Raw genomic sequence first — 24,151 nt, forward strand, 5'->3', positions numbered from 1 at the left:
CCAAAGTCTGCAGGCCTTTTGAAGCCATTTTGCCAAAATATATCAAGAACTAACAAAGACTAGGGACGAAAAGTAAAGGAACGCCTTCTCTCTATGCTGTCTAGGCGGAAATAACGCTTGTGGCGGAAACTGCATGGGTTGAGCGGCACACCAGCGCGGTACATCGGTGCGGCGGAATCGGTACTAGGCGATGCCGGTAAATGCCGAAATGCCGTTAAAGACAACACTATGTTCCCACCGGAAATTTTTGCCGTTAAACACGGGATTCCGGTAAATCGCGTGCCGTTAAAGCGGGGTTCAACCTGTATATCAACAAATGAAGGTTTCAACTGGTATCCATGTTGTTTCATATCTACAATTTCAACTACCAACATTATTTCCACTAAATATTTAAGGTACATGTAAAAAGCAGCTCTTAGAATCATGCCAGAAGAAGCCACATAGTTTTAAAACACACCCAACACTTACTGGTGTCAGATAGCACAACATGCGACGGCCACACTCCACAAAGAGCTCCAGCACCGTCTCCACCACAGTAGGATAGTTGTGATAAAGATCTAGCAGCCGCACACTGTCTCCAAGCACACCCACCAACCAAGAGAAGAGACACTGGGCAGTGGGCATGAGGCAGCCTTGCACAGCACCTACACAACACACCAACAAAATTACATCTCTCTTACTAAATTATGGTTTTGGAACATGCATCCTTAGAAAAGTTTATAGTTCTTAAAACTGTATAATATTGTAATACATAACAGCCCTAGTTCAGCTACTGAAGAGCACTGACAGGGAGGAGAGGACCTTACTAGTTATCTTGCATAATCATATTCCTATACACAAATCCATAGTGTCGACCAGGGAAAATCAGACCGTCCAACGAACCGGTACAATTCGGACCGCCTCATTCTTATTTACAATAAATTCATATATAAATTTCTTTTTGAAGTTTTGAGCATTTCACGATAGAAAGTAACTATTTTCACATTTCTTGTGCAAGTTTGATAAAAAAAATCAATACAGGAAAGAAATTACAATTACATGACTGAAAGCACTGAATCGTAGCCAAAAAAAAAGTGCAGCAAAGTTTGTTTACCAAATCAGCGGTTTCGGCGAACTTTGTTGTGGCGGTCAGACGCGGCTAATTATCCTCTTCCAAATTGATGATTATAGTGTGTTTTACCTCTACTTTAACATGATTTCATCAGCAATACTTTATTTAGCTTCATTTTCTCACAATTAACGCTCACTTTTTGGTTTAATTTACCCGGTAAGGAAAATGCGGCGGGGAAATCGAACCGTAGTTTTAGTGCAATTGTTTATATTTTGAGAATATGCATTAATATTTTGCCCTGTGCCATCTTTGGCTTATAAAGGGATTGCTTAGACTCATTATATACCCAATAATGATTATTAGGATAATTAGGGTAATTTAGGAAATTTTTAATGAAGACTATAAGCCTATAAAGGACTTCAAAAGCTAGGAATTGTCCGCTCACACTCTCTACAGGCTAGCGAGCGATAGCGAGCTCAATAATCTATAGAAAATGAATGTGGAAACCAATGAGCAGTATTTTTATACAAAAAATCAGCTCCCTGTTGCTCGCTAGCCTGCAGAGTGGGAAGGAAAATTAACGTGACCAGTCTTTTGACACCCTGAGCCTATACCCTGTTTTTACTCAGCTGATCCTCTTTCGTCTGCTAGAGTGCCCATTAGTAATATATATGCATATAATCTGCTTATTATATGCTTATGTATCACTTCATAGGGACCTTATAAAAGTACCTTTCACATTCAGAATAAATAATCTTCTTACTGAATACAATAACTTCAAGTGTTACACCAAAACATTGGCTAAAGTAGCCAAGTAAATGAGTAGGCTATGTAGTCTATGAGTAACAGTTTTTTGTTCTACACTGTTTCTTGCCATTGATTTTGTTATTTTGAATGTGAAAGGCTCAATGTTTATGAAATAAAACTTTTTTTTTTGAGGAATTATATCCATTTATATATATATATATATATATATATATATATATATATATATATATATATATATATATATATATATATATATATATTTTTTTTTTTTTTTTTTTTTTTTTTTTTTTATTTTTTATAAAGGGTGGTTCAAATTACCCCATGGGTGGTTCAGTTTACCCCAGTGGGGGGTTCACATTACCCCATTTTTTTTATAACTGTGAACCACACTTATTACTTCAAAAGCTGAAGAATCTGCTATGAATTATTTTTTTTTTTTTAGTGATTTAAAGGCAGTAACTTGTTTATGTTTTCATAAAATTTTTGTAAGTTTATCTTAATAAATGTGGGAACAGTATCAAAGTTTGTCAAAACCTGGTCCAAATTACCCAGGTCGACACTAATCTATCCAATATCCAATGATGGGCTGGATCTTCAGTGTGTTGATACTGTGAAAGCAATCAAAGATCTAGTATAGTTTCAGAAACTATAGACAAAAAGACAAGAAAAAGTTAAACTATAAGACTACATACAAGACAACTTTCACTCCTTATTGTTCTTACCAATAAAATTATCAATATGGTACAGCACTTGTTTCTTCAAATCTTCTTGCTGGTACTGCTTAGTAAAGGTTTCTGAAGCCATGAGTTGCTTGAAAGAAGTAACAGGTGGATCCAACACATGAGACCAGAACTGAGTGCGAGCATCAGGGTCTCCAATAGCAGCTGCACACATCACAAGCCCCTGCAAAAGTAAGCACAGACAAGTGTAACGACAAAGTACACCAACAACAGTTGCATATTTGCCTCACAATTACACCTTCGTGTCACTCTCTCTCCATCTTCTAACACTTGTTCATGTAGCTCATTAAGACTAGAGGAAAGGTGAGAAGTTGTGACCAAAGTGTCAGACAATGACAGTGCATCAATGGTCCAGCTCTGTTGCTTGGCTATAAAATCCTATAGGAACAAAATGTATGGCAGTCCTGCCATCCTGAGGGAATGTGAGTCGAGAGCAGAGACTGAGTATGTATTACATGTCTGAATTCACATATATGGATGTCATTTTTCAATAAGAAAAGAAGCAGATGAAGAGATCACTCAAACTATTACTGGATGTAGATTTTTCCTGTATATTTACAAGAAAAGATTAAGAACTATTTATCTTATAATGTGGCAGGCATGTAGTGACATGTCTAAATAAAAAAAATCCCCTCAGGTGTCAAGAAATGTCGTCTTGAGTGAGGCAGTGGAGAAGAAGGGAGTTACCTGCATCAGTCCCCGCTGAGCCATGGAAGATAGTGCCCCTAGAGTGCCACTGTGCTGCAGTGCCACAAGCTCCATCAGGCCTTCTGTCTTAACTAAGTACTGTCCCCTGCAACAAATTAACAGTTGATAGGAAGCACAAAATTGAAATGATACCATATAATATTCCTATTTCAATTAAACAGTAACATTTTAGAAGAATGAAAAATTGTATTAGTAGTTTTCCAGCAAGAAACAATTTTTCAAATTGTATATTATTACTGAAAACTTTTGTAGTTGGAAATTTTGATAATTTGATTCTTTTACCTACAAGTCTTCAACTATTTCATCTTGAAAGGATTTTATTTTATTCTCAAATGTTCAACATTGCTGTGAAAATCTGGGATTGATCAAGCATTCTTAGTAATACAGATGTTAAGGAAATACCCAAGAGAAAATAATGCAGAAGTACAGTGTGATGCAAAAGAAAATTATGTATATTAAAGAAAAATATAAGCTATTAACACGTAAACATGAAGTAGATAATCTATTTACTTATATGTATCTCCCTTCATGGACTTCCTTAGGGGTACTGCTTCAATGTCTTACCTCTCCTTGCTATCCACCATGGTTACTAGCAAGTTGACAGTGTCCTCCACAAGGTTTGGCTCAGCACTGCGAAGTCGTAGCATCTGCTCCACCACAGACAACAAATAATTGAGGGTCCATGCTGCCCCCTCGGAGTCTCGCCCAAATGCCGAGGTGAGTGCCACACTCAGCTGTTTAGGACAGATTATAAATAGATCCATTTTCCTAAATGAAAGTCATGCTGGTCATTATATCTAGGTACCAGCACGTTTTTTTTTTTTTTTCATAAATATATATTCATTTATCTATGAATCAAGATGATGCAACCAAAACTATCACTGCTTCATCTCAATGTGGGGATAACTTCGTACAATGGAGGTGGCTTCTCAACTCCCCTGACTCAATCACTTTTACAATACCTATCAGGAATACAGTGGCAGTATTTTTCTAATCCAGCTGTAATGAGTGGTCTGGCTGTCATCCCTAAGAAATAATTAATAACATACATAGATAAAACAAATAAAATAAAAACTAGAAAAAATTCCTTTGTATGGAATGCTCAGGACAAAGGATAATCTAATTTCCTAATTTTTCAAACAAGCTTACAGAAAACCAACTGTAAAAGGAGTCACACAGGATGAGGAACAGAAGAGGAAGAGAGAGGGATGGAACAAAAGGAACTTGCCTCAGTGTAGAAAGACTCATCAGGTGACAGGTAGGAGAGACAAAACCGCCTGAGGAACCACATGAGTGATGACGACACCTCAGGGCTGAGCAGGTGACCTAGATTGGCCTTCAGGGCTTGGGATTCTGTCTCACACAACCTCATCACCATACTCATCAGCCTGCAACACCACACTCATTGACTTGCACTGTCACATCATCACAAACACCATGCTCCTTATCGTTAGCTAACACTACCACACTTACAGTACAGTGTAAGGAATATTCTCTGCACACATTTACCTACAAGACCATAAACTAATAACTATTATGCACATTAGTTTTAATCAACACAAAAAGTCTTACATTATCCAAGACATCAACTATCCTGCACTATGTCATTTTCTATTATCCTTTTCCATTTGTCCTTTAAATCACACATTTCACATGCCATTCTCAATAATTTCTTGGTAATGCATCTCTACATTATACATGCGTGTGTGTGTGTGTGTGTGTGTGTGTGTGTGTGTGTGTGTGTGTGTGTGTGTGTGTGTGTGTGTGTGTGTGTGTGTGTATTTACCTATTTGTGTATTACAGGGCCCGAGCTAAGCTCTCTGTGTCCTGTCTCCTTGTCCACTCCTGTCATATCTCTCTTTCATCTGATTGACACACACTGCATCAACGACATCACTGCTCAGTTTATTCCACTTATCAATACTACGATGCGGGAAACTGTACTTTCTCGCGTCATTTAGACAGATGTCTGTCACTCTTGTTCACCAATTTATACATAGTTATCATGTCTCCTCTTGTTCTTCTCTCTTCTAATGTGGTTAGCCCCAGTTTCCTCAGTCTTTCCTCATAGTCTAACTCCCTGAGTCCTGGTACCATCTTTGTTGCCAGCCTCTGTACCCTTTCCACCTTCTTCACATTTTTCTTCATATGAGGTGACCAGACGCAAGCTGCATATTCTAACTGGGGTCTTATTAAGGTGCATAATATCTTCTTCATCATTCCTTCATCTAGGTAGTGGAATGCAAGGCCAATATTTTGAAGCATGTTATATGTTTTCCAAAATATCTTGTTAATGTGTTTCTCCGGTGACAGAGTGTTTTGCACGTTACTCCTAAGTCTTTCACCTCATTGGTCTCTTTAATTTTCTCATCACCCAGCCTGTAATCCCTGTTTGGTCTGTATCTACTTCTTCCCATTTTCATAACATGGGTCTTGTCTATATTAAATTCCATCTGCCACTCTTTACTCCACTCATATATTTTATCAAGATCTTCCTGTAACTTGTTACAATCTTCCACATTCTTTACTCTCCTCATAATTTTAGTATCGTCCGCAAACATGTTCATGTAACTGTCAATTCCTACTGGCATATCATTAACATAAATCAAAAACATGATGGGACCAAGCACTGACCCTTGTGGAACTCCACTGGTTACCTTCTTCCACTCGGACTTCCTTCCTCTCACCACTGTTCTCATTTCTCTTCCCACTAAGTAATTTTCCATCCATTTTGCTAGTTTATCATTTACTCCTCCAATCTTCTTTAGTTTCCACATCAGTCTATTGTGTGGTACTTTATCAAAGGCCTTTCTCAAGTCCAGGTAAATAGCATCCACCCATCCCTCTCTATGTTGTAGTATGTCAGTCACTCTTGAATAAAAACATAATAAATTGGATACGCACGATCTTCCTTTTCTGAAACCAAACTGCCTTTCACTCAATGTTTTCACTTTCTAGATACTCACTCCACTTAGCTTTAATTACTTCTTCACATACTTTGCACAATATACTAGTCTGTAATTTAACGGTTCCATTCTACTACCATTCTTATATATAGGCACAATGTCAGCTCTTTTCCAGTCTTTCGGGACTATTCCTGTTCGTATGGAGGTTTCCACAATATCAAATACGGGGTTCAACAATTGATCCTTACATTCTTTTAGCAACCTTCCAGATATGCCATCAGGCCCCATTGATTTATTAATATCCAAATCGCTTATAATTTTCCTTACATCTTCTTTAGTAACCATGATGTCCTGCATTTGCTTATTTCCGTAGGCCCTTCTCCCATAAAATGCTCCTCCTTTGTAAACACTTTGCAAAAGTTGTCGTTCAAAATTTCAGCTATATCTCTAGCATCCTCATATACTTCTTCCCATTTTTACCTTTTCTATTGCCTCCTTTATTTAGTTTTCCATTTATGAATTTGTAAAACATTTTAGGGTCACTATCACAGTTTTCCACCACTCTCTGTTCATATTCCTTTTGTGCTGTTCTTCTTACTTCAACATATCTATTCCTTGCTGTTTTGTAAACTTCTCTTGATAATACATCACTGTTTTTCTTAAGTTTCTTCCATGTGTGTGTGTGTGTGTGTGTGTGTATCTACCTAGTTATATATCATATTTGTATATAGTGACCTGTCTCCATAATCACTTTTATCCAACTTTTCCTTAAATTTATGCACACTTTCTGCTGCTACAATCTCTTCACTCAATCCATTCCAGATGTCCACCATCCTATAAGGAAAACTAAACTTTTTAATGTTCCTTGAACACTGACTTTTCATGATCATCTTGGAGTGTCCTCTTATTCATCTATTTCCATCCTCCGTCAGTGATACCAGGTCTTGTCTATCTATCTTTTCTATACAGTTTACTAACTCATACATCATTATCAGATCTCAACTCTCCCATCTATTCTTCGAAGTTGATAGTTCCATTATTTTTAGTCTTTCTTCATAGGGAAGATCCTTTATTTCTGGCACCATCTTTGTAGCAATCCTTTGGATTCTTTCTAGTTTCCTGATGTCCTTCTTCATGTATGGTGACCATGCCACTGATGCATTATTTTACTCTAGGTCTTATCATAGTGATTATAATCTTTTTTCATCATAATCTTATCCGTGTAATTGAACGCCACCCAAATATTTATTAGTGTCTTGTATGTTGAAGCAAACAACCAATTTATGTCTTTCTGGAGTCAGGGTGTCTTGTATAATCACTCCCAGGTCTTTCTCTTCTCTTTTTCATTACAAGCTCTTCTCCCATTTTGTATTCCCATGTAGGTCTTCTATTACTTTTACCTATTTCCATCACATGGCATTTCCTGGTATTAAATTATAATCTCCACTTTTGGCTCCATTCCCAAATCTTATCAATATCTTTCTGCAATTTCATATGAGTCCTTGTTGTTCCTTATTACTCTCAAGAGTTACACATCGTCTGCAAACAAATTTATGTAGCTACTCAAACCCTCTTGTATATTGTCAATATATACTTGTCCAAAAATTGGTGCCAGCAATGAACCCTGTGGTATGCCACTAGTAACTGTGCTTCAACTTCCTGGTGTGTCTCTTATCATTGACCCCATTTCCTTTTCTTTTAAGTAGTTCATCATCCAGTTTAAAATCCCTCCCTGTATTCCTCCAATGTGTTCTATTTTCCATAGGAGTCTTCAATGTAATATTCTGTCAAAAGTAAATGTTATACATGATCTTCCTTTTCTAAAACCAATTGGGAGTTATCCATTATTTCATTTTTCTCCAGATATTCAAACTATTTTTCTTTAATCACAATTTTACAGATCTTTCCAACAACACTAGTCAGTGACATTGGTCTATAGTTTAGGGATTCAATCTTTTTTCCTCCTTTGTAAAACAGGACTATATTTGCTCTTTTCAATTCTCTTGGTACTTCCTCTTCCATTAAAGAGCTGTTGATCACATCCCAAATTGGTTCCACCAGTTGTTCTCTACATTCTCCCAGTGTCCATCTTGACACTCCATCTGCACATCTACTTTTTCTAGTGTGTGTGTGTGTGTGTGTGTGTGTGTGTGTGTGTGTGTGTGTGTGTGTGTGTGTGTGTGTGTGTGTGTGTGTGTGTGTGTGTTTTACAGTGTAAGAAAATTAAAATAAATCCTTAAAACCAGATATACATGCAATATAGTTTAATATTACAAGTCTAAGCACCTTATGAGAGGATCAGCAGCAGCACTGTTGGGCACCTCACTTGCCATCTGTGCAGGGGTGGCCAGAAGCCTCAAGGTGGCCTCCAGGTTGACAGTGGGTGCAGCATTGACAGTGTAGGTCACCATTTCAGCTGGGATGAGAGCAGTCTCTCCTTCATTGTCCATGGTGGTAACATGGCCTGTCAAATGGAAAGGATGTGATTGTAACTGCCATAGGATAGGTAGGGCCATTGTACATAAGTATATTAATCGTTATAGAAATCTGATGCAATCTTTTGTAATGTGGTGAAACATGTATAAATGCTGACCTCGTCTTTTCCTTTAAACAGGGGTTGCAGGTGCTTCTCTATTTCATAAAACTAATTAGTACTTTGTTGCATTCATGATTGACTCAGATAAATAAATTAATATAATCTCCATAGGTAGGATGCATTTTATATAGGTATCACTACCAGTGAGAAATAAAGGTAATGCACGACAATACACCCAGTGGACATTTCCTCGTCACCTGACTGACTCCCTTGTGTCAGCATCTTGGAGGCTGGGCGTGGTGGGCGCCAGCGCCGGCACCGGCCGGCAGAAAGATAACCGGCGACTGGGAAGTGCGGGGTGCGTCAAGTGTGTGTGCGTCTAACCTGTGTGCTGCAGGAACTTAGTGACTCTGTGAACTCAGTGACATTACAAACATTTTCCCGAGTTTCAAACACATTTCCGTATGTACTTGTATGTGGCGTGTGGACAGCACTTGTAAATTTGTACATAATATACTAACTTTTATATACTGAGTTTTCCTTGTACACCTGGGTTGTTAAGAAACACTAAAACTACCAGTGAAACCGCTCTGCTGGACAATAAATAAAAACAATAAACTTGATAACTTTATGTGGGCCTACAGAATCTACAGTTGGCCTGCTAATCAAACAAAGTTAAGCTTCATACAACCTAACAACGGCCCGGTAGCTCAGTGGTTAGAGCGCTGGCTTCACAAGCCAGATGACTGGGGTTCGATTCCCCGGCCGGGTGGAGATTTTTGGGTGTGTCTCCTTTCACGTGTAGCCCCTGTTCACCTAGTAGTGAGTAGGTACGGGATGTAAATCGAGGAGCTGTGACCTTGTTGTCCCAGTGTGTGGTGTGTGCCTGGTCTCAGGCCTATCCGAAGATCGGAAATAATGAGCTCTGAGCTCGTTCCGTAGGATAACGTCTGGCTGTCTCGTCAGAGACTGCACCAGATCAAACAGTGAATTACACAAGCTAACACGCTTAACATGATCCTTAATCACGGTAGAAAAAATAGTTTTTTAAAGTAAAAACTTTTTTTGTAAATATAGTTACCCATATGTAGTTACATATGCCGATATGCCATTATTCCCACACTCAGCACAGAAAATCAACCAGCACCTCTATATAGAGATCGTGCCTATAAAAGTACCACATCACCACCGTGCGCATGCGCACCGGGAACTACCAGCCCAGCTGGCCACCATACCTCAGATCCAGCACCTCTATATAGAGATCGTGCCTATAAAAGTACCACATCACCACCATGCGCATGCGCACCGGGAACTACCAGCCCAGCTGGCCACCATACCTCAGATCCTTTCTGCCAAAATTGATAAACACAGAGGGGAGGGAGGAAGGGACCAACCATGGAAGAACCATGGAAGAAGGGACGGTTAGGTCATCGAAGGAGAGACCGCCACATGGGAAGAACCCGAGGACTGTCCACGAGCAGGTCCAGCAACAGAAGAAACCAGTCAGCCTGAGGCCAAAGAAAAGCAACTTGTGTCATACCCACAACCCGCAACTCGCGAACCATCACCAGAATACGACGGATCAGAGCGAAAGGTGGAAAGGCATACAGATCCAGACTGTCCCATGGAAAAGAGAACACATCCTGTCTGCAGGATCCCTGATCCAGATAAGGAGATACATACAGGGGCACATAACGGGTCAGTGCCGTGACAAACAGATCTACCAGAGAAGACCCCCACACCTGGAAGACTTTCTTGCAAATTTCGGGATGTAGGGTCCACTCTGACCCAACACACTTCCGACTGAGCATATCCGCAATCACATTGCGGCGTCCTGGAACAAAAACCAGGCACAGAGAGATGAAACGGCTCTCACACCACCGAAGAACCATCCCTGCTAAGGCTGACAGGTTTGGAACGAGTGCCCCCAGACTTTCTGAGATAGGTGACCACTGTTGAGTTGTTGGACATCACAGACACCACCAACCCCGACAAGGCCTGCTGAAAACTCTGGAGATCCTGAAAGACTGCCAAAAGCTCCAAACGATTTATGTGGAGCCCCTGCTCCTCCACAGTCCAGACTCCCAAAGCCAGAGAATCCCCCAGGTGAGCTGCTCACCTGAGCTAGGAAGCATTAAGAATAGGGTCTGTTCCGCGGGCGCCACCACGAATGGGGTGCCTTTCAGAAGTTGATCCGGAACCAACCACCAAGCGAGGTCTTGCAAACACTGATGATTTGGAGCCACCCGCCATCAATCTGGGTCGGAAGCAGCCCACCAATGCCTCTTTAAGCACCACTGCAGAGCCCACATCTGCAGGAGCCCACATCTGCAGGAGCCCACCTGGCACTAACCGTGCTATGGACGCTAGATGTCCCGGCAAAGACCTCCAGAGGAACACTGGTGGAGCCTTGGACAGCAGAAACTGCATGAAAACAGTTGACCCGATCTGGTGACAGGAAGATTTGGGCTCTGACAGTGTCGAGAACCATACCCAAAAACTGCTTCCTCTGGCTGGGAGACATATAGGATTTGGCCCAGTTGACCTGAATCCCCACCCAAGAACACAGAAGCAGAAGAGACCCGGCATTGTCGAGGTATGAAGCCCAAGAAGGACCGGAAACTAACCAATCATTCAGATAGCGACACAAGGGTATGCTGAGGTGATGGGTCCAAGCTCACACAGGAGCCATCACCTTGATAAAGACCTGAGGAGCCGTGGCAAGGCCGAAGCACAGAGCCTGAAACTGATAAACTCTGTCCTGCCAGACGAACCGCAAGTACTTGCGTGACCGAGGGTGGATGGGAACCTGATAGTATGCGTCCCGCAGGTCCAAGGACACCATCCACTCGCCCTCGGCTAATGACTCTAGCACTGATGAAACTGTCTCCATGCGGAAGTGGGTCACCACCAGGAAATGATTTAAGACCGAAAGATCGCAAATCTGCCTCCAGCCCCCTGTGGTCTTTGGCACAAGGAAAACGCAAGAATAGAAACTGCCCTGATGGTCTACCACCGGTTATATAGCTCCCTTTACCACCATCTCGGAAACCGCTGCCTCCAAAGCCAAGTGACGGTCCAAGCCCTCCCTGTACGACGGAAACTTCACAGGCGTGCTCGAGAGGGGAGGATCTCTGAGGAAAGGGAGAACGTAACCATAACGAAGGGTCTTAACCACCCACTTGCAGGCCCCAATGTTCTCCCACTCTTGCCAGTGCCACTGCAGACAAGCCCCAACTTGCAGCAGTACCTCTGCAGCATCCCTAGCGAAATCCCCGATGGCCCCTAGAGCGGCCACGGAAGAATCCTCGAGAGCGAAAGAAACCACTCGCCAAAGGAGCAGGACGGGGCGGAACCGAAGGAGGAGCAACCGACACATTGTGTCGGGAACCAACGGCATGACCAGCCTTAGCCCTGATGTCCCGAGCTTTGGAAGCCAGGCCACAAACAATCTGGGATACAAGGGATCGTTGTGAGGACACAAGCTCCCTCTGCTCCACTGCCGCCAGAGTCTGACCATCAAAAAGGTGGGAGCCAACGGGGAAGACATCAATTGCCGTCTCTCCCAGTCACTGTAGTTGTTAGGGAGGTTTCTCACCACAACTTGCCTGTGTAACATCATCATCCTCAAATGGAGCATTTCACAGGGCTGCATAATACTCGTATCTAAATTTGCCCTGAGACTGAGACTCACTCTACTACTACCAGCCACCACTGAAGGGTCTGAGCCGAGGGGAGACCAGGGCCCCCTTACACCCAGCACGAACCAGGGGGCGGAAGCACACTCGCTCCGCCATCCTGAAAACCCGGAACCGGAGGCAGGGGGTAACAAGACCACTAACAACTCAGCAATAGAAGCCTTAATAGCAGCAAGATCAGACTCTACAATGACAAAGCTGCTGGCCCAAGGGGCCTCAGAAGCCGGCTCCTGCCGGCAAGAATGCTCACTGGAACCGCCAGATGACTTGGCCCGCTTCTTCTCCTTAGCAGAACGCTTCTCAGCATCCTTCACAAATGCTTGGAACTGGAGAAGGGAGAGGTGGGAACACTCACTACACCAGTCCTCGGCTGAACACATGGCAGGCCGACAAAACACACAGTGGGAATATGGCTCTAAAGCCTCATCCGGCAACCACCTCTTGCATCCAAGTGGCCATGGTAACTCAGGGAGAAGTAGACATGGAAGCGGCAAGGAAGCGGGCACCAAAAAAGAAGAAGCAAGAAGAGGCGCAGGTGAACACTGTGCCGAGCACAGAAAGGATTTGAGGTATGGTGGCCAGCTGGGCTGGTGGTTCCCAGCGTGCATGCGCGCGGAGGTGACATGGTACTTTTATAGGCGCGATCTCTATATAGAGGTGCTGGTTAATTTTCTATGCTGAGTGTGGGAATAATGGCATATAGGCATATGTAATTACATATGGGTAATTGCTAAATATAGCAACAAAAATCATTTATCAAACTGCTAACTTTCACCAGGGGAAACAAGGCCTCTCTCTTGCGCACACACACACACACACACACACGGCCCAGTAGATCAGTGGTTAGAGTGCTGGCTTCGCAAGCCAGAGGACCGGGGTTCGATTCCCCGGCCGGGTGGAGATATTTGGGTGTGTCTCCTTTCACGTGTAGCCCCTGTTCACCTAGCAGTGAGTAGGTACGGGATGTAAATCGAGGAGTTGTGACCTTGTTGTCCCGGTGTGTGGTGTGTGCCTGGTCTCAGACCTATCCGAAGATCGGAAATAATGAGCTCTGAGCTCGTTCCGTAGGGTAACGTCTGGCTGTCTCGTCAGAGACTGCAGCAGATCAAACAGTGAATTACACACACACACACACACACACACACACACTGTGCATAACTTTAATGAGCCCCACTCAAACCCTATACAATACAACTAGGTAAATACACTAACACACACAATTTTACCCATAAGCATTTCTTCAAACTAAAATTAAACATCATCTTATCCTTCAGAGTGGAATAAGCAGCCAGTTGTACAGTATAGCCCTGTTTCTCTGCATCACAGCCTGACATCAAAAATAACTTATCCCAGCTACACCTGAACTCATTAGCTAATTTAACTAGATGTAGGCATTATTCACATGAAGGCCCATAAGCCAATAGCTCATTTCTACATTCATAACTGTTTCCAGTCATCCTTATTTGCAACTGCTCATCTTCACTCCTCTAACATTCTTATTACATATAATGTTCCTGACCACAGGAGGGCATGTTGTTGAAGTGAAAGGGAGTATAGAAAACTGATCAAAGAGACAATAGCAAGATAGAAATCTTGTACTAAGGTCATCAACTCTTCTGAAAAGCTGGTATCAGGTAAAACAGACAGGCAGGCACATTGGTCATTCAACTACAAGAACAAATACATGCCTGGTACCAACATCACCACACTCACCCGCTATAAGAAGTAGCCAATGTATGTCTTCATACAGTTGGTCGAGCTGTGTGTTCTGGGCGATGGTGAGGTTGTTGGTGTGGATGTGGGTTAGCTGTGCACGCATGCGGCTAATGCGGTCCTCCAGCAGTTGGGTCAACAGAGGCACACTGTATTCGGGGGCCTGAGGAACACAGCACCTGTCAACACTCCTCAAGGGCAGGGAACCTCACCTGCCTACCATGCTGCACTACATCTTCATGTCAATTACCTAACATACAATGTGCCATGCTTCTACAGTGGTCTTATAAGTTGAATTAATGGATTTATCACGATCAGATTGATTAATCTATTTCTAATGACTGATACTAGTTAATTATTTGCTTACATTACTGTACCTTTACACTCTGATTGCAATAAAAACAGATTTTTGCAAATTCAAGAACTTATATTTTCAAACCAAGAGCAGGTGGTTTGTCAGTAAAACAATGATGCACTTTGGTGAATATGCCTCAGAAGTCAATTATTACTCTCTCAATGCTATAGAAACTAAATAGTCAAGAGGAGCACCAGATCCATCAAATGTTAACAAAGTTGCATGTAATACAGTAATGATGCAGTTCTTATCCCTACCCTACCCTACCCTTTCCTGTCTCTCTCTCTCTCTCTCTCTCTCTCTCTCTCTCTCGAGATACAAGCCAATAAAACTTCTCCCTTAAAAGTCACCAGTGACACAAAATACTTAGTTGCCACTCTGCCAGACCCCATAAACTCTTTTATATGATAATCAACAAAAATTTTCAAAATTCACTTTATGAATATGCCAGGCAAATTTACAATATAATCAATCAGTATTTCATATCTTTTAGCTTGCAATGCAGAATATTTCGAGCAGAAGAAACGTACGAATAATGAAAATTGGAAGAAGTAAATCCTCTAGTATCTTACTTGTTATCATAAGACCACTGTACCACACCACACAGTACTAGCACATTCCTTTACAACACTTTAAACTCATCTTATTGGCATGCTGTTCAATCTAAATCTTAACTATAAGCTAGTGCATAAACACAAGCTCCCAAAAAACACTATATTCTAAACTTCTTACATCACTGTACTACTCTATTGCACAAGACAACTTCCTTCCTTAATCATACCTACATCATAAACAACACTATCCTTATCATGTGTTCATCACTTATCTGTCACCTCTAACACTACTTAATATCACTATGTCTCTAAAGCCCCGTCCAGACGAGGGGCAGTTGCCCGCCGTGCAAACACTGTTACCAGATATCATACTGCTTCAACTGTTCTGATGGTGGGAGCGAACATGACGTCAGAAACGAGAAAACCACAGGCAGATATCCAAGTGCTCTTGCCCGTGGTCGAAGTAAAGCTAGCTGGTGTGATGGTTGGCACTCGTATAGTATAGAATAGTATAGAGAGCGTGCCAACCATGTTGCAAAACCCTGCTAAACAAGTGAGGAATATACGATCAACGGGTTGTGCCCGGCGAGCAACTGCCCCTAGTGTGGACACAAGAAGTTCGCCCGCCAGTCTTTGCCCGGTGAATGGAGTAGGGACTGGAAAACATCTGGTAGCACCGTTTGTTGCCAGATGCGTTTCCTTCGTTTCTGTGCTTATGACATCATTCTGCTGCTTAATATGATATGGTAACACTGTTTGCACGGCGGGCAACTGCCCCTCGTCTGGACGGGCCTTAATAATAAAAACACCATGCAAGAGGAATGCATTATGTTGGGTTGCATATCTGTGAAACACCACTTAAAACCAACTCTTTTTTTTCTTTTATACCTTTACTTGTTTGCTTTACCTCAGGTTGTAAGTAGATCATGTCTGGTCTCTAGTAGCAAGCAAACACATACATAAAAGGACAAGAATGCTACCCTTCTCACCTTACATGACTCCGATGTCACAATGTCTTAGCTCATGTCTCTCACCTTTTCTCTTTTAAGTGAATAAAGGCTGCATCTTCAAAGACAACACATATAAACTCTCTATGATCAGCCACTACTAAAGCTTACATTTCATTGGTCATGTAAACTAAGTGCATAAACACTATCACTAGGCCCATAAAGCTTTCAATTAATTTCATTCAGGTCTTCAATAACAAAGCTTGGTTTGAAAGCAATATTTTCAGAAAGCTTCTTCCTAGATTCTTAAATTACCATTGGAGATGCTGTATTATTTCTTTATTTATTTATTTATTATTATTATTATTATAATTTCTTTTAATGTATGGGGCTTCCGAAACAAGCAGGACTTTATTAAGGAAAATAGTTTGGCATAGAAAAACAAGATTGCATTCCATAAAAGTGTGTGTGTGTGTGTGTGTGTGTGTGTGTGTGTGTGTGTGTGTGTGTGTGTGTGTGTGTGTGTGTGTGTGTGTGTGTGTGTGTGTGTGTGTGTGTGTGTGTACAAGTATAATTACTATCACCACACAACACTAAAACTAATAATGACACAACTAACTGGCACAACAATACCTTTAGTCTGGCAGCCAATACAAAGCCACAAACTCACCTGCCTCCCACACAAGCCAATGAGGACTAGCTGCTCCTTGAAGGCCACACGGTCTGTCTGTACTGTCTCAGAGATTTCATCTGCATCCACCTAGAGTAAAAGAGAGAGAGAGAGAAGATTAAAAGTCTGCCTCCTCTCCTCATTTCCTTCCATCTAAGTGAATAAAAAAAAAGTGCTGAAGATCACTGATTGCTGAGGATCATACTGCTCATGGATTCTATACACATTTCTATCTTTTCTTATGAAGTACCATCTTACATGCCTTTTCATGCTTTTTTTTTATCTATAATTCTGTGTTGAAATTTTTTCAATGATTCTGGTAAAAGATATGTTCTAAACACATACACAAATGTATGCCAGACACTTACTGCTACTCTTGATCCGTCTGGAGGTGCCAAGTGACACTTGAGGTAGGTGTCAAAGATGAGGGTGGCACTCTGCTTCACCTGGGAACTGTTGCAGCTACTGCTCTCCTGCAGGATGCACACCCAGGACTGCAGCATCTGCTCAAAGGCCTCCATGTACAACTGGTCCTCATGATCCAGCTGGAGAAGCATCAACACAGTCACTGAACATTTATGTGTACAAGTGCTGAACAGTAGATATTTGAAACTAAACTCTAAAAAATAATTTTCTTTATAATTATGTAAGCCACTCAAACATTTTCATTGCTTTCACTATGCATACTACTGAAAATACAGCAAATAACTGATTTTCACTGCCTTCATTCCATGAGCATATTGTCACTTCACACAATTACACACTAAGTGTCCTCTTCATTTCCATGCTCTTCTCACATTTTGCTGCCATTATATGAGGCTTTAAATTCAATTACATCATGCTTTTTCTCCTCAAAGACAGAAGATCAGTATCACACCAGGGAAATTCAAAATAATTATGATAAGAATTAAACAATTTCTCCCATGTTGTATAAATAATAAAAAAATATCTGCAAAGTAACAAGTTAAAATGTTGATGTCCTCTTAGACAGTGTCACTCACCATTTCCTCATGAGCAGCTCCCTGGGCAAATTTGAGAGTGAGGGCAGTGAGGTTATCCACCAGCTGCCGTAACATCTCTTCAGGCAGTGCTACAAGCACTGATGGTGGAAAGAACAGCAATAGCTTCCTGAAGATGTTGCTCACCCCCAGTGCCTCCACTTCAGTGATCTCTATGCTGCAAGATGGCATGAAGATATGTATGAAAGCTGCTAAAATGTACACTTACTTTATATCTATTCTAGCACAAAGAGGCAAAATTAAAGGGAAATATCACCACTATACAGGATGCAATTACTCAAAATATTCTGCCAGCAGGTGACCTGAAGAAAGTTAGCTTATCTAAATTCTGTCTGTGAGGAAGCTAACCCTTCTTTCCTAAACAGACACTATCACAATTACCATAAAGGCCTCACCTTGAAAGGAGAGAGAAGAGACATTCCAGGTACTGTGACAGATACTTGATGCGGACCTGCCTGTTGATGAGGACAGCCCCATTGAGAGATGCCAGCTGTACTAGACAGTTCAGAGCACGATGACCCAAGTTCCAGTCCTCGCGCACCCGCCAGTATAGCTAGAGGAACCAGTAATTCTGTCACAAGTTCCGTACACCTCTATGCATATCATTATCACCACATTCACCAGCAATACTCTACCTATCATCATTTTTTATCTATATGCCATAACTATCTTTTAAAATCATGCATTTGATGATCCCCAAATTCATATCCAAATGCCAGCACTCATATCCACAGACACACCTTGAAGAAGAGTTGAACAATAGCTGGATCCAAGAAGGTCTCTCGCCACTGCTGCCCTGGCCGCAGTGAAGGGTTCTGGTCTTGCTCAAACACACTCATCAGACGCTTGGGCAGTATATGCTTGTTAAGGTTAATATACTCTGATAGCCATAAATGTTTAGAAGAGAATGACAAAATCACTTCTAACCTTGAAATACAAGAATGCTCTATTTTCACCAAGAACCAAAGATAAGAAAAAGCTGGATCTAAGTGTCACAGTTATGGCTAAATGTTAAAGGTGAAAAGAAACTAAATCTTAAGCCATCTGTTGTTCAAAAAGAAGTAAATGCACTATGAGCATTTCCTTGGCGGTGTAGAAAACAAAACTTCCTAGAAATTATCCAAGATACAGTAAGAAGTGATGCATCTTGAAGTTGTGCACAAATGGAATAACTAATAATTTTTGGGTAGTCTGACAAGCAAAGTTGAGCTGAAGTAAGTGACAAGAGACTTATAGAAAATAAGAACATTCCTTATTCTCTATGGGACAGAGAATGGAATTCACATCACTCAATAGTGTCCACTGTGAAGAGGTGAAATTGAAGAATTTACTTTATGATATGCTCCTAAAAATACATTTCTCACACTGTCACTTTCAATCCCTGAGGCTTTATTTGCTAAACCAGACTCTGACAAAAAAACAACTAATAATAATAGTCTATCACAAAAAATGAATGACAATTACAGTTCATCACAACATGCATATGTGTGCTGTCACTAAAAGCAACACCATCATATCATTAATCAATATACATAATATACTTCATACACATTTTGTATCATATGCATTAACAAACACAGACAATCAATGTCTCAATGTCAATCATAGTATTATTATTAGTCCACATTAGCTCCAGACCTCATGCGCACACAGTAATATAAAAGGATATAGTGCAGAGATATGAAGGACCAGGTGAGGGTGGTCTCTGCTATGACTAAGAGCTTCAGCAACAGTGCAGACAGTTCCTCACTCATTTTGCCCTCCACTTTTACCACCTCACCAAGTAAGTTCACAATGAAGTGAAATATCCGCCTCAGATCTGTTCCCTGAAGAGTAAACAAACAGTTGCTATTTTTAAGTTGAAAGGACTAATAATAATAGAACACTGATAATTTAAAACATTATGACAAGCAGGCAGTTTCAAGTGCTACTAACTCCTTATACACAACACGAATGGAAATGTTTTTCTCAAAACTGTCTTGGAGGAAGTCTTTACATGCACAATACATTGCAAGTACAATAAAAAAAAAAAGCAAAGTACCATCAGGTATACTGTCTGTACACAAAATGTAATAGATTAATTGGAACAATACTACAACTGTCAGTGCTTGATAACATGAAAAATGCTGCCTGGCTGCTACAAATATAAACCAATCCTAAAAACTGAAGGAAATTATTTGGCAGAACCCAGGAATGGGTTCATGTGAAAGCATATGGGGGAAATGTTGCCATGGTTACCCCACTGCACTAAGGTTCCAAAGGAAAAATGCATTACAAATCATTTCAAAACTTTCATAAGATTCTCTCTCTCTCTCTCTCTCAAAAGATAACAAGGTCTTATCCATGGCATGCAAATCTAACCTCAAACTGCTTCTTGGCTTTGAAGTGAGTCTCCCAGGTGAGGCCTACATCTGTGGACTTGACAGTCACAGCATATTCCTGCATGAGGGCACTGATGATGCTGCAACCTATCATTCTCTGTGGGGTTATAAGGGGTCTTAGTGCCCTGGAACAAACAAATATTGCAATCCTGACACTAGATTTTTATCATCCTTAACATGATCATGTAGTATGCCTAAAATAAAAAATATGCAAAATGAACAACTTTGAATTGTGAAAACCAGTTCAAGTAACCTGTAAGGACATAAAAAATTAACAGCTTAAGATCACACCATTGTGTTATCACCAGAGGAGACGAGTTGCTCCACTTCTGTCAGCAGGCGTCCACGGTCCTCTCCCTGATCCTCCACACTCCCACGTTTCACCATGATGCCCACCACCTGCCATGACAGACAGCCTCAGTCCTGCTTTCAGTATTTCAAAGCAGCCTAATTAGTATACCCATGTCTAGTTCTTGAGCTCTGATCATTCACTCACAATCAGCACCTTCCTCCACATACCTGTACAAGGGTTTCCCGGACATAGTGTGGAATATTGCGTCGGTTGACCACAAAGTGAACAATGTACTGCCGCAGCTGCAGGCTGTCCTCTTTGCTCAGATCCCGCCACTCTCTTATGACACCAACACGTAACAGTGTAGCTGCCTCAAACAGGAGATAACTCACCTGTGAAGTTTCTGTAGGAAGAAAAAGAGTTATATTCCATATATTACATACAGTTATGTGAGCTGACATATCAGTGATAATACTTATATGTCATATTTTGTATGATTCATGAATATGTATGTACAATATCAAAATCAATGATTGACTCTGTGTACGTAGCAAATATTATATGTTAGAAATAAATGAATTTATCAAATTTCACTTAATAAAAACAATAACAACTAATAATAAAAAGGTGTTTAACCCATCCTGAGGATGCCAATGCCCGATACTCACCTAACAACTGACGGCACAGGTTGAAGGGGTTCTTTGTATTGCGTAACTGGAGGAACACCTGCTCTGCTTCATGACGTTGTTCTGATGTCACCAGATCAGGTGGTGCCTGCAAGACAAGCATAAACAAAGCTTGGTAAATAAGCAGCAGCAGCCTATGTGAGTTCTGAGAGAAGTATCGAAAGGGGATTCGGTGAGCAAAGAAGACTGAAAATTGGTAGATCTCATTGCTTAAACAAATCATAACTGATGTTTATCATATATTATTTGACTTTATTTAAGAATAACTTGGGACTGAGTGAATTGATGAAGTACAGTACTGTCTCCAGGATTGCGAGTTTCAAGTTTGCGATGGTGACCCCAAATCTTTTTTACTGAAAAACTGAAATTGCAATATGAACCGAACTTTGCGGGTGGTCTCCACTCGTTAGCAGGGCAGAGGGGATTGTGACATCAGGGAGCACTGTAGTATCACCACCACAACACTGTATGTACAGAAGAGTTATGATTTCACTCATGGCTTACAGAAGCCTACAGTCAGTTAAGGTGGTACACGTACTACCCATAAAGGGGGCAACGTCGATAAACAATTCTTTTTAAGAATACAACAGTGATCAATTGTCTATATGTCTCATTATGCAGTTTTATTTAATACATATAAACATATTTGCATTCATGTGTGTAAAAATAAGGGCAAAAATCATGAAATATGAAAAAATGTGCATTTCTTGTGAGATGTCAATGGTTTTCAATTTTCACCATAAGAATAGCAATTCAAAGTTTGCATTTACAACATTTATGACCCACAATGTCGACAATTCATCACAAACTTGGAGATAATACTATGATAAAAATAAAATCAAATTTTGTGGGGAGAAAGGATGGAAGTTGGGATTTTTTCTTCTTTTTGATGAGCTGATTCCTTTGGTGAGTACATGAGACATTTCAAAGGTGCTAACCTGCTGTTTGTGTTGGCTTCTCCTAACACCATGCTGTGTCCCGTTCCCAGAGTTTAAAAACATAATTACAAAGCTAGTAATAGGAGATACATGAGGTACTGTATTAGGATTTTTTTTTTAAGTAAGGGAGGAAATCTAGCCAAGGGCAACAAAACAATTAAACAAAAAGACCCAATTAGATGCCAGTCCCTGAGCAGTTTCGAGAGAATTAACTAAAAGAATGAGAAAAATGTCTTGAAATTTCCATTTTAAATGAAGTTCTTGGCGAGTTGAAGAATAGACCTGGCATGATTCTTCATAGAAATATACAGCAAACGAGATTCAGGTGATCGAAGACCCAAGTACCTTTTGTGTGCAACCTATCTATCACATACAGCATGAACAGGCTGTGTCAAACCAAGGTTTGGAAGGTTTAGGTTGAGAGAAAAGAATAAGGAATGTACCCCTCCATGCTAGACACTGTCACCTATGTAATGCGCCCAGCATTACATAGGGTCTCTAACATGGAAGCGGTAATCATTCCAAGAAAATCACCATAATACCTCCTCAGACAACCTTAAATGGCAAAAGTGAAACACCAGAGGCACCTCTGCTTTCAAAAATCTTGAGGAGGTATTGGAGAAATAGGATATGAAACAGATATGAGATTGTGATTAAGGGAGCCCAACAGAGAAGATAGGGTAACAGCATAACTAAGCAGAAGGATTACATGTTAGGAAAAGTCAAGAATGTTGGGTGTATCTCCAAGACAGTGAGAATACAACAGTACTGATTTGTTTCCCAACATAACATGATATTTTTTAATTTCATACAGGTCTCACTTGGAGGTAGATACAAAAACCTGGCTTAGGTGAAATCCTGAGTCACTTGTAAAATTTTTTGACCATTTTATACTATCATATGATTTGTATACAATGGGTTTTGTAAAGATCTGGAAGAAAATAATAGGAAAATAAAAAGGTGAAGTTGTACTGGACCATTAACCAAAATGCTTCAAAATTGAAACACAACAATTTTGTCAAAGTGAATACCAGCTGATATTTTCCATTGTATGATGACCAATATTTCAGGTTTAAGTAATGATCAAAGTGTTTTCCAGAAATACTGAGTAGTAAAAGGAAGAATAGGTACCAAATTTTCATGTTGAGAAAATCATTCAACACATAGCTATCCAAGAAAATAAATAAAACTAAAACCTGAGGAAGTGTAAAAATAGACAGGAAATGTTTCGAATGCTACCTTCAAATTCCAACACTTCTTGCACATGTACATCAGTGAACACTCACACACACATATGATCGAATATATGAGAATGAATAAGGGAGGTGGTAAGATATTGTGTGATGGGCCAGGAAAGAAAAGGTGGGGAGGGGGTTGTGACGTCTACACAAAGGGGAGTTTGTTTACATCCTGTGTGTGGGCAGCCTGACCCGCACCTTCCTTTACCTTGTCTTGCCTTGCCTAGCCTTGACCCTGCCTTGCCTAGCCTTTCCTGCCTCCTCTAGCCCTGTCTTACCTCACCTCACATCACACATCGGTACCTAATAACACCTGGCGGGCCGAGTAATATAGGTGATATAAGACAGGTGAGGGGGGGGATACACAAAGACGAGCTCTACCTGCTTCTCTACATTCTGCCTCACCTTAATTTTATATTCCCTTAAATCTCCTATATCTCATCTCACTGTTGGCATAAAACAAGGCCAGGTAAAGGGCCAGAAACATGTTAACTGACCATCAAAATCTGCGCCGCCTTCTCCAGCTGCTCCATGGTGGACGGCGGCGTCTGCCCTCTAGCGGCCGCCATGCACCGGGGCCTCCCTCCTTCCCACTCCTCTTTCCGTCATGCAACCCCTCCTCCCCCTTCCCTCCTTCCTTTCAGCACTTTGACGCAACCTATCTTTTCTTTACTAATTCATTCTACTAGTTTTGACGTTCTGTATCCTTTTCTGTCATTCAGGTAATGCAATAGATAGGTGTCTCTATAGCTTTACAACTGTGAAATCCTTCAGTCCCTCCTCTCTCCTACCACTTCCTCAATGTAACTTTTTAATTTCCTCTCATGATGCAGTCTCACTCTGCCCTCCTCCCTCTCCCTCTCCCTCCCCATGTTGAGCAGGTGCGAGCAGTTTCATTCATGTCGGGCAGCCTCATTCATGTTGCGCATCTATAATCCATTCCACACATTG

The 24,151-nt window shown here is 41.0% G+C and overlaps 1 protein-coding gene across 2 annotated transcripts in view; it reads right to left on the reverse strand.

The window, feature by feature from the left end:
- The window catches only part of LOC123520294 (exportin-4-like), a 33,959-nt gene that overhangs the window by 8,688 nt on the left and 1,120 nt on the right, over positions 1 to 24,151 (reverse strand). The window contains exons 1-18 of one of the 2 annotated variants that reach the window (XM_045282472.1): positions 23,698 to 23,852; positions 21,007 to 21,112; positions 20,566 to 20,741; positions 20,338 to 20,445; positions 20,027 to 20,143; positions 19,335 to 19,491; positions 18,406 to 18,518; positions 18,061 to 18,218; positions 17,648 to 17,822; positions 17,015 to 17,191; positions 16,647 to 16,736; positions 14,121 to 14,283; positions 8,460 to 8,637; positions 4,496 to 4,655; positions 3,832 to 4,001; positions 3,247 to 3,352; positions 2,542 to 2,722; positions 469 to 644 (exon numbers count right to left, since the gene is read on the reverse strand). In XM_045282472.1, coding sequence (XP_045138407.1) covers positions 469 to 644; positions 2,542 to 2,722; positions 3,247 to 3,352; positions 3,832 to 4,001; positions 4,496 to 4,655; positions 8,460 to 8,637; positions 14,121 to 14,283; positions 16,647 to 16,736; positions 17,015 to 17,191; positions 17,648 to 17,822; positions 18,061 to 18,218; positions 18,406 to 18,518; positions 19,335 to 19,491; positions 20,027 to 20,143; positions 20,338 to 20,445; positions 20,566 to 20,741; positions 21,007 to 21,112; positions 23,698 to 23,769 — 2,583 coding nt within the window. In that variant the 5' untranslated portion in view covers positions 23,770 to 23,852. Of the gene's footprint in view, positions 1 to 468; positions 645 to 2,541; positions 2,723 to 3,246; positions 3,353 to 3,831; positions 4,002 to 4,495; positions 4,656 to 8,459; positions 8,638 to 14,120; positions 14,284 to 16,646; positions 16,737 to 17,014; positions 17,192 to 17,647; positions 17,823 to 18,060; positions 18,219 to 18,405; positions 18,519 to 19,334; positions 19,492 to 20,026; positions 20,144 to 20,337; positions 20,446 to 20,565; positions 20,742 to 21,006; positions 21,113 to 23,697; positions 23,853 to 24,151 lie in introns of those variants that run through there. The other variant, XM_045282471.1, reaches the window with a different exon arrangement.

The sequence above is a fragment of the Portunus trituberculatus genome, chromosome 46 (genome assembly GCF_017591435.1).
Source record: "Portunus trituberculatus isolate SZX2019 chromosome 46, ASM1759143v1, whole genome shotgun sequence".
Taxonomy (NCBI): Eukaryota; Metazoa; Arthropoda; class Malacostraca; order Decapoda; family Portunidae; genus Portunus; species Portunus trituberculatus.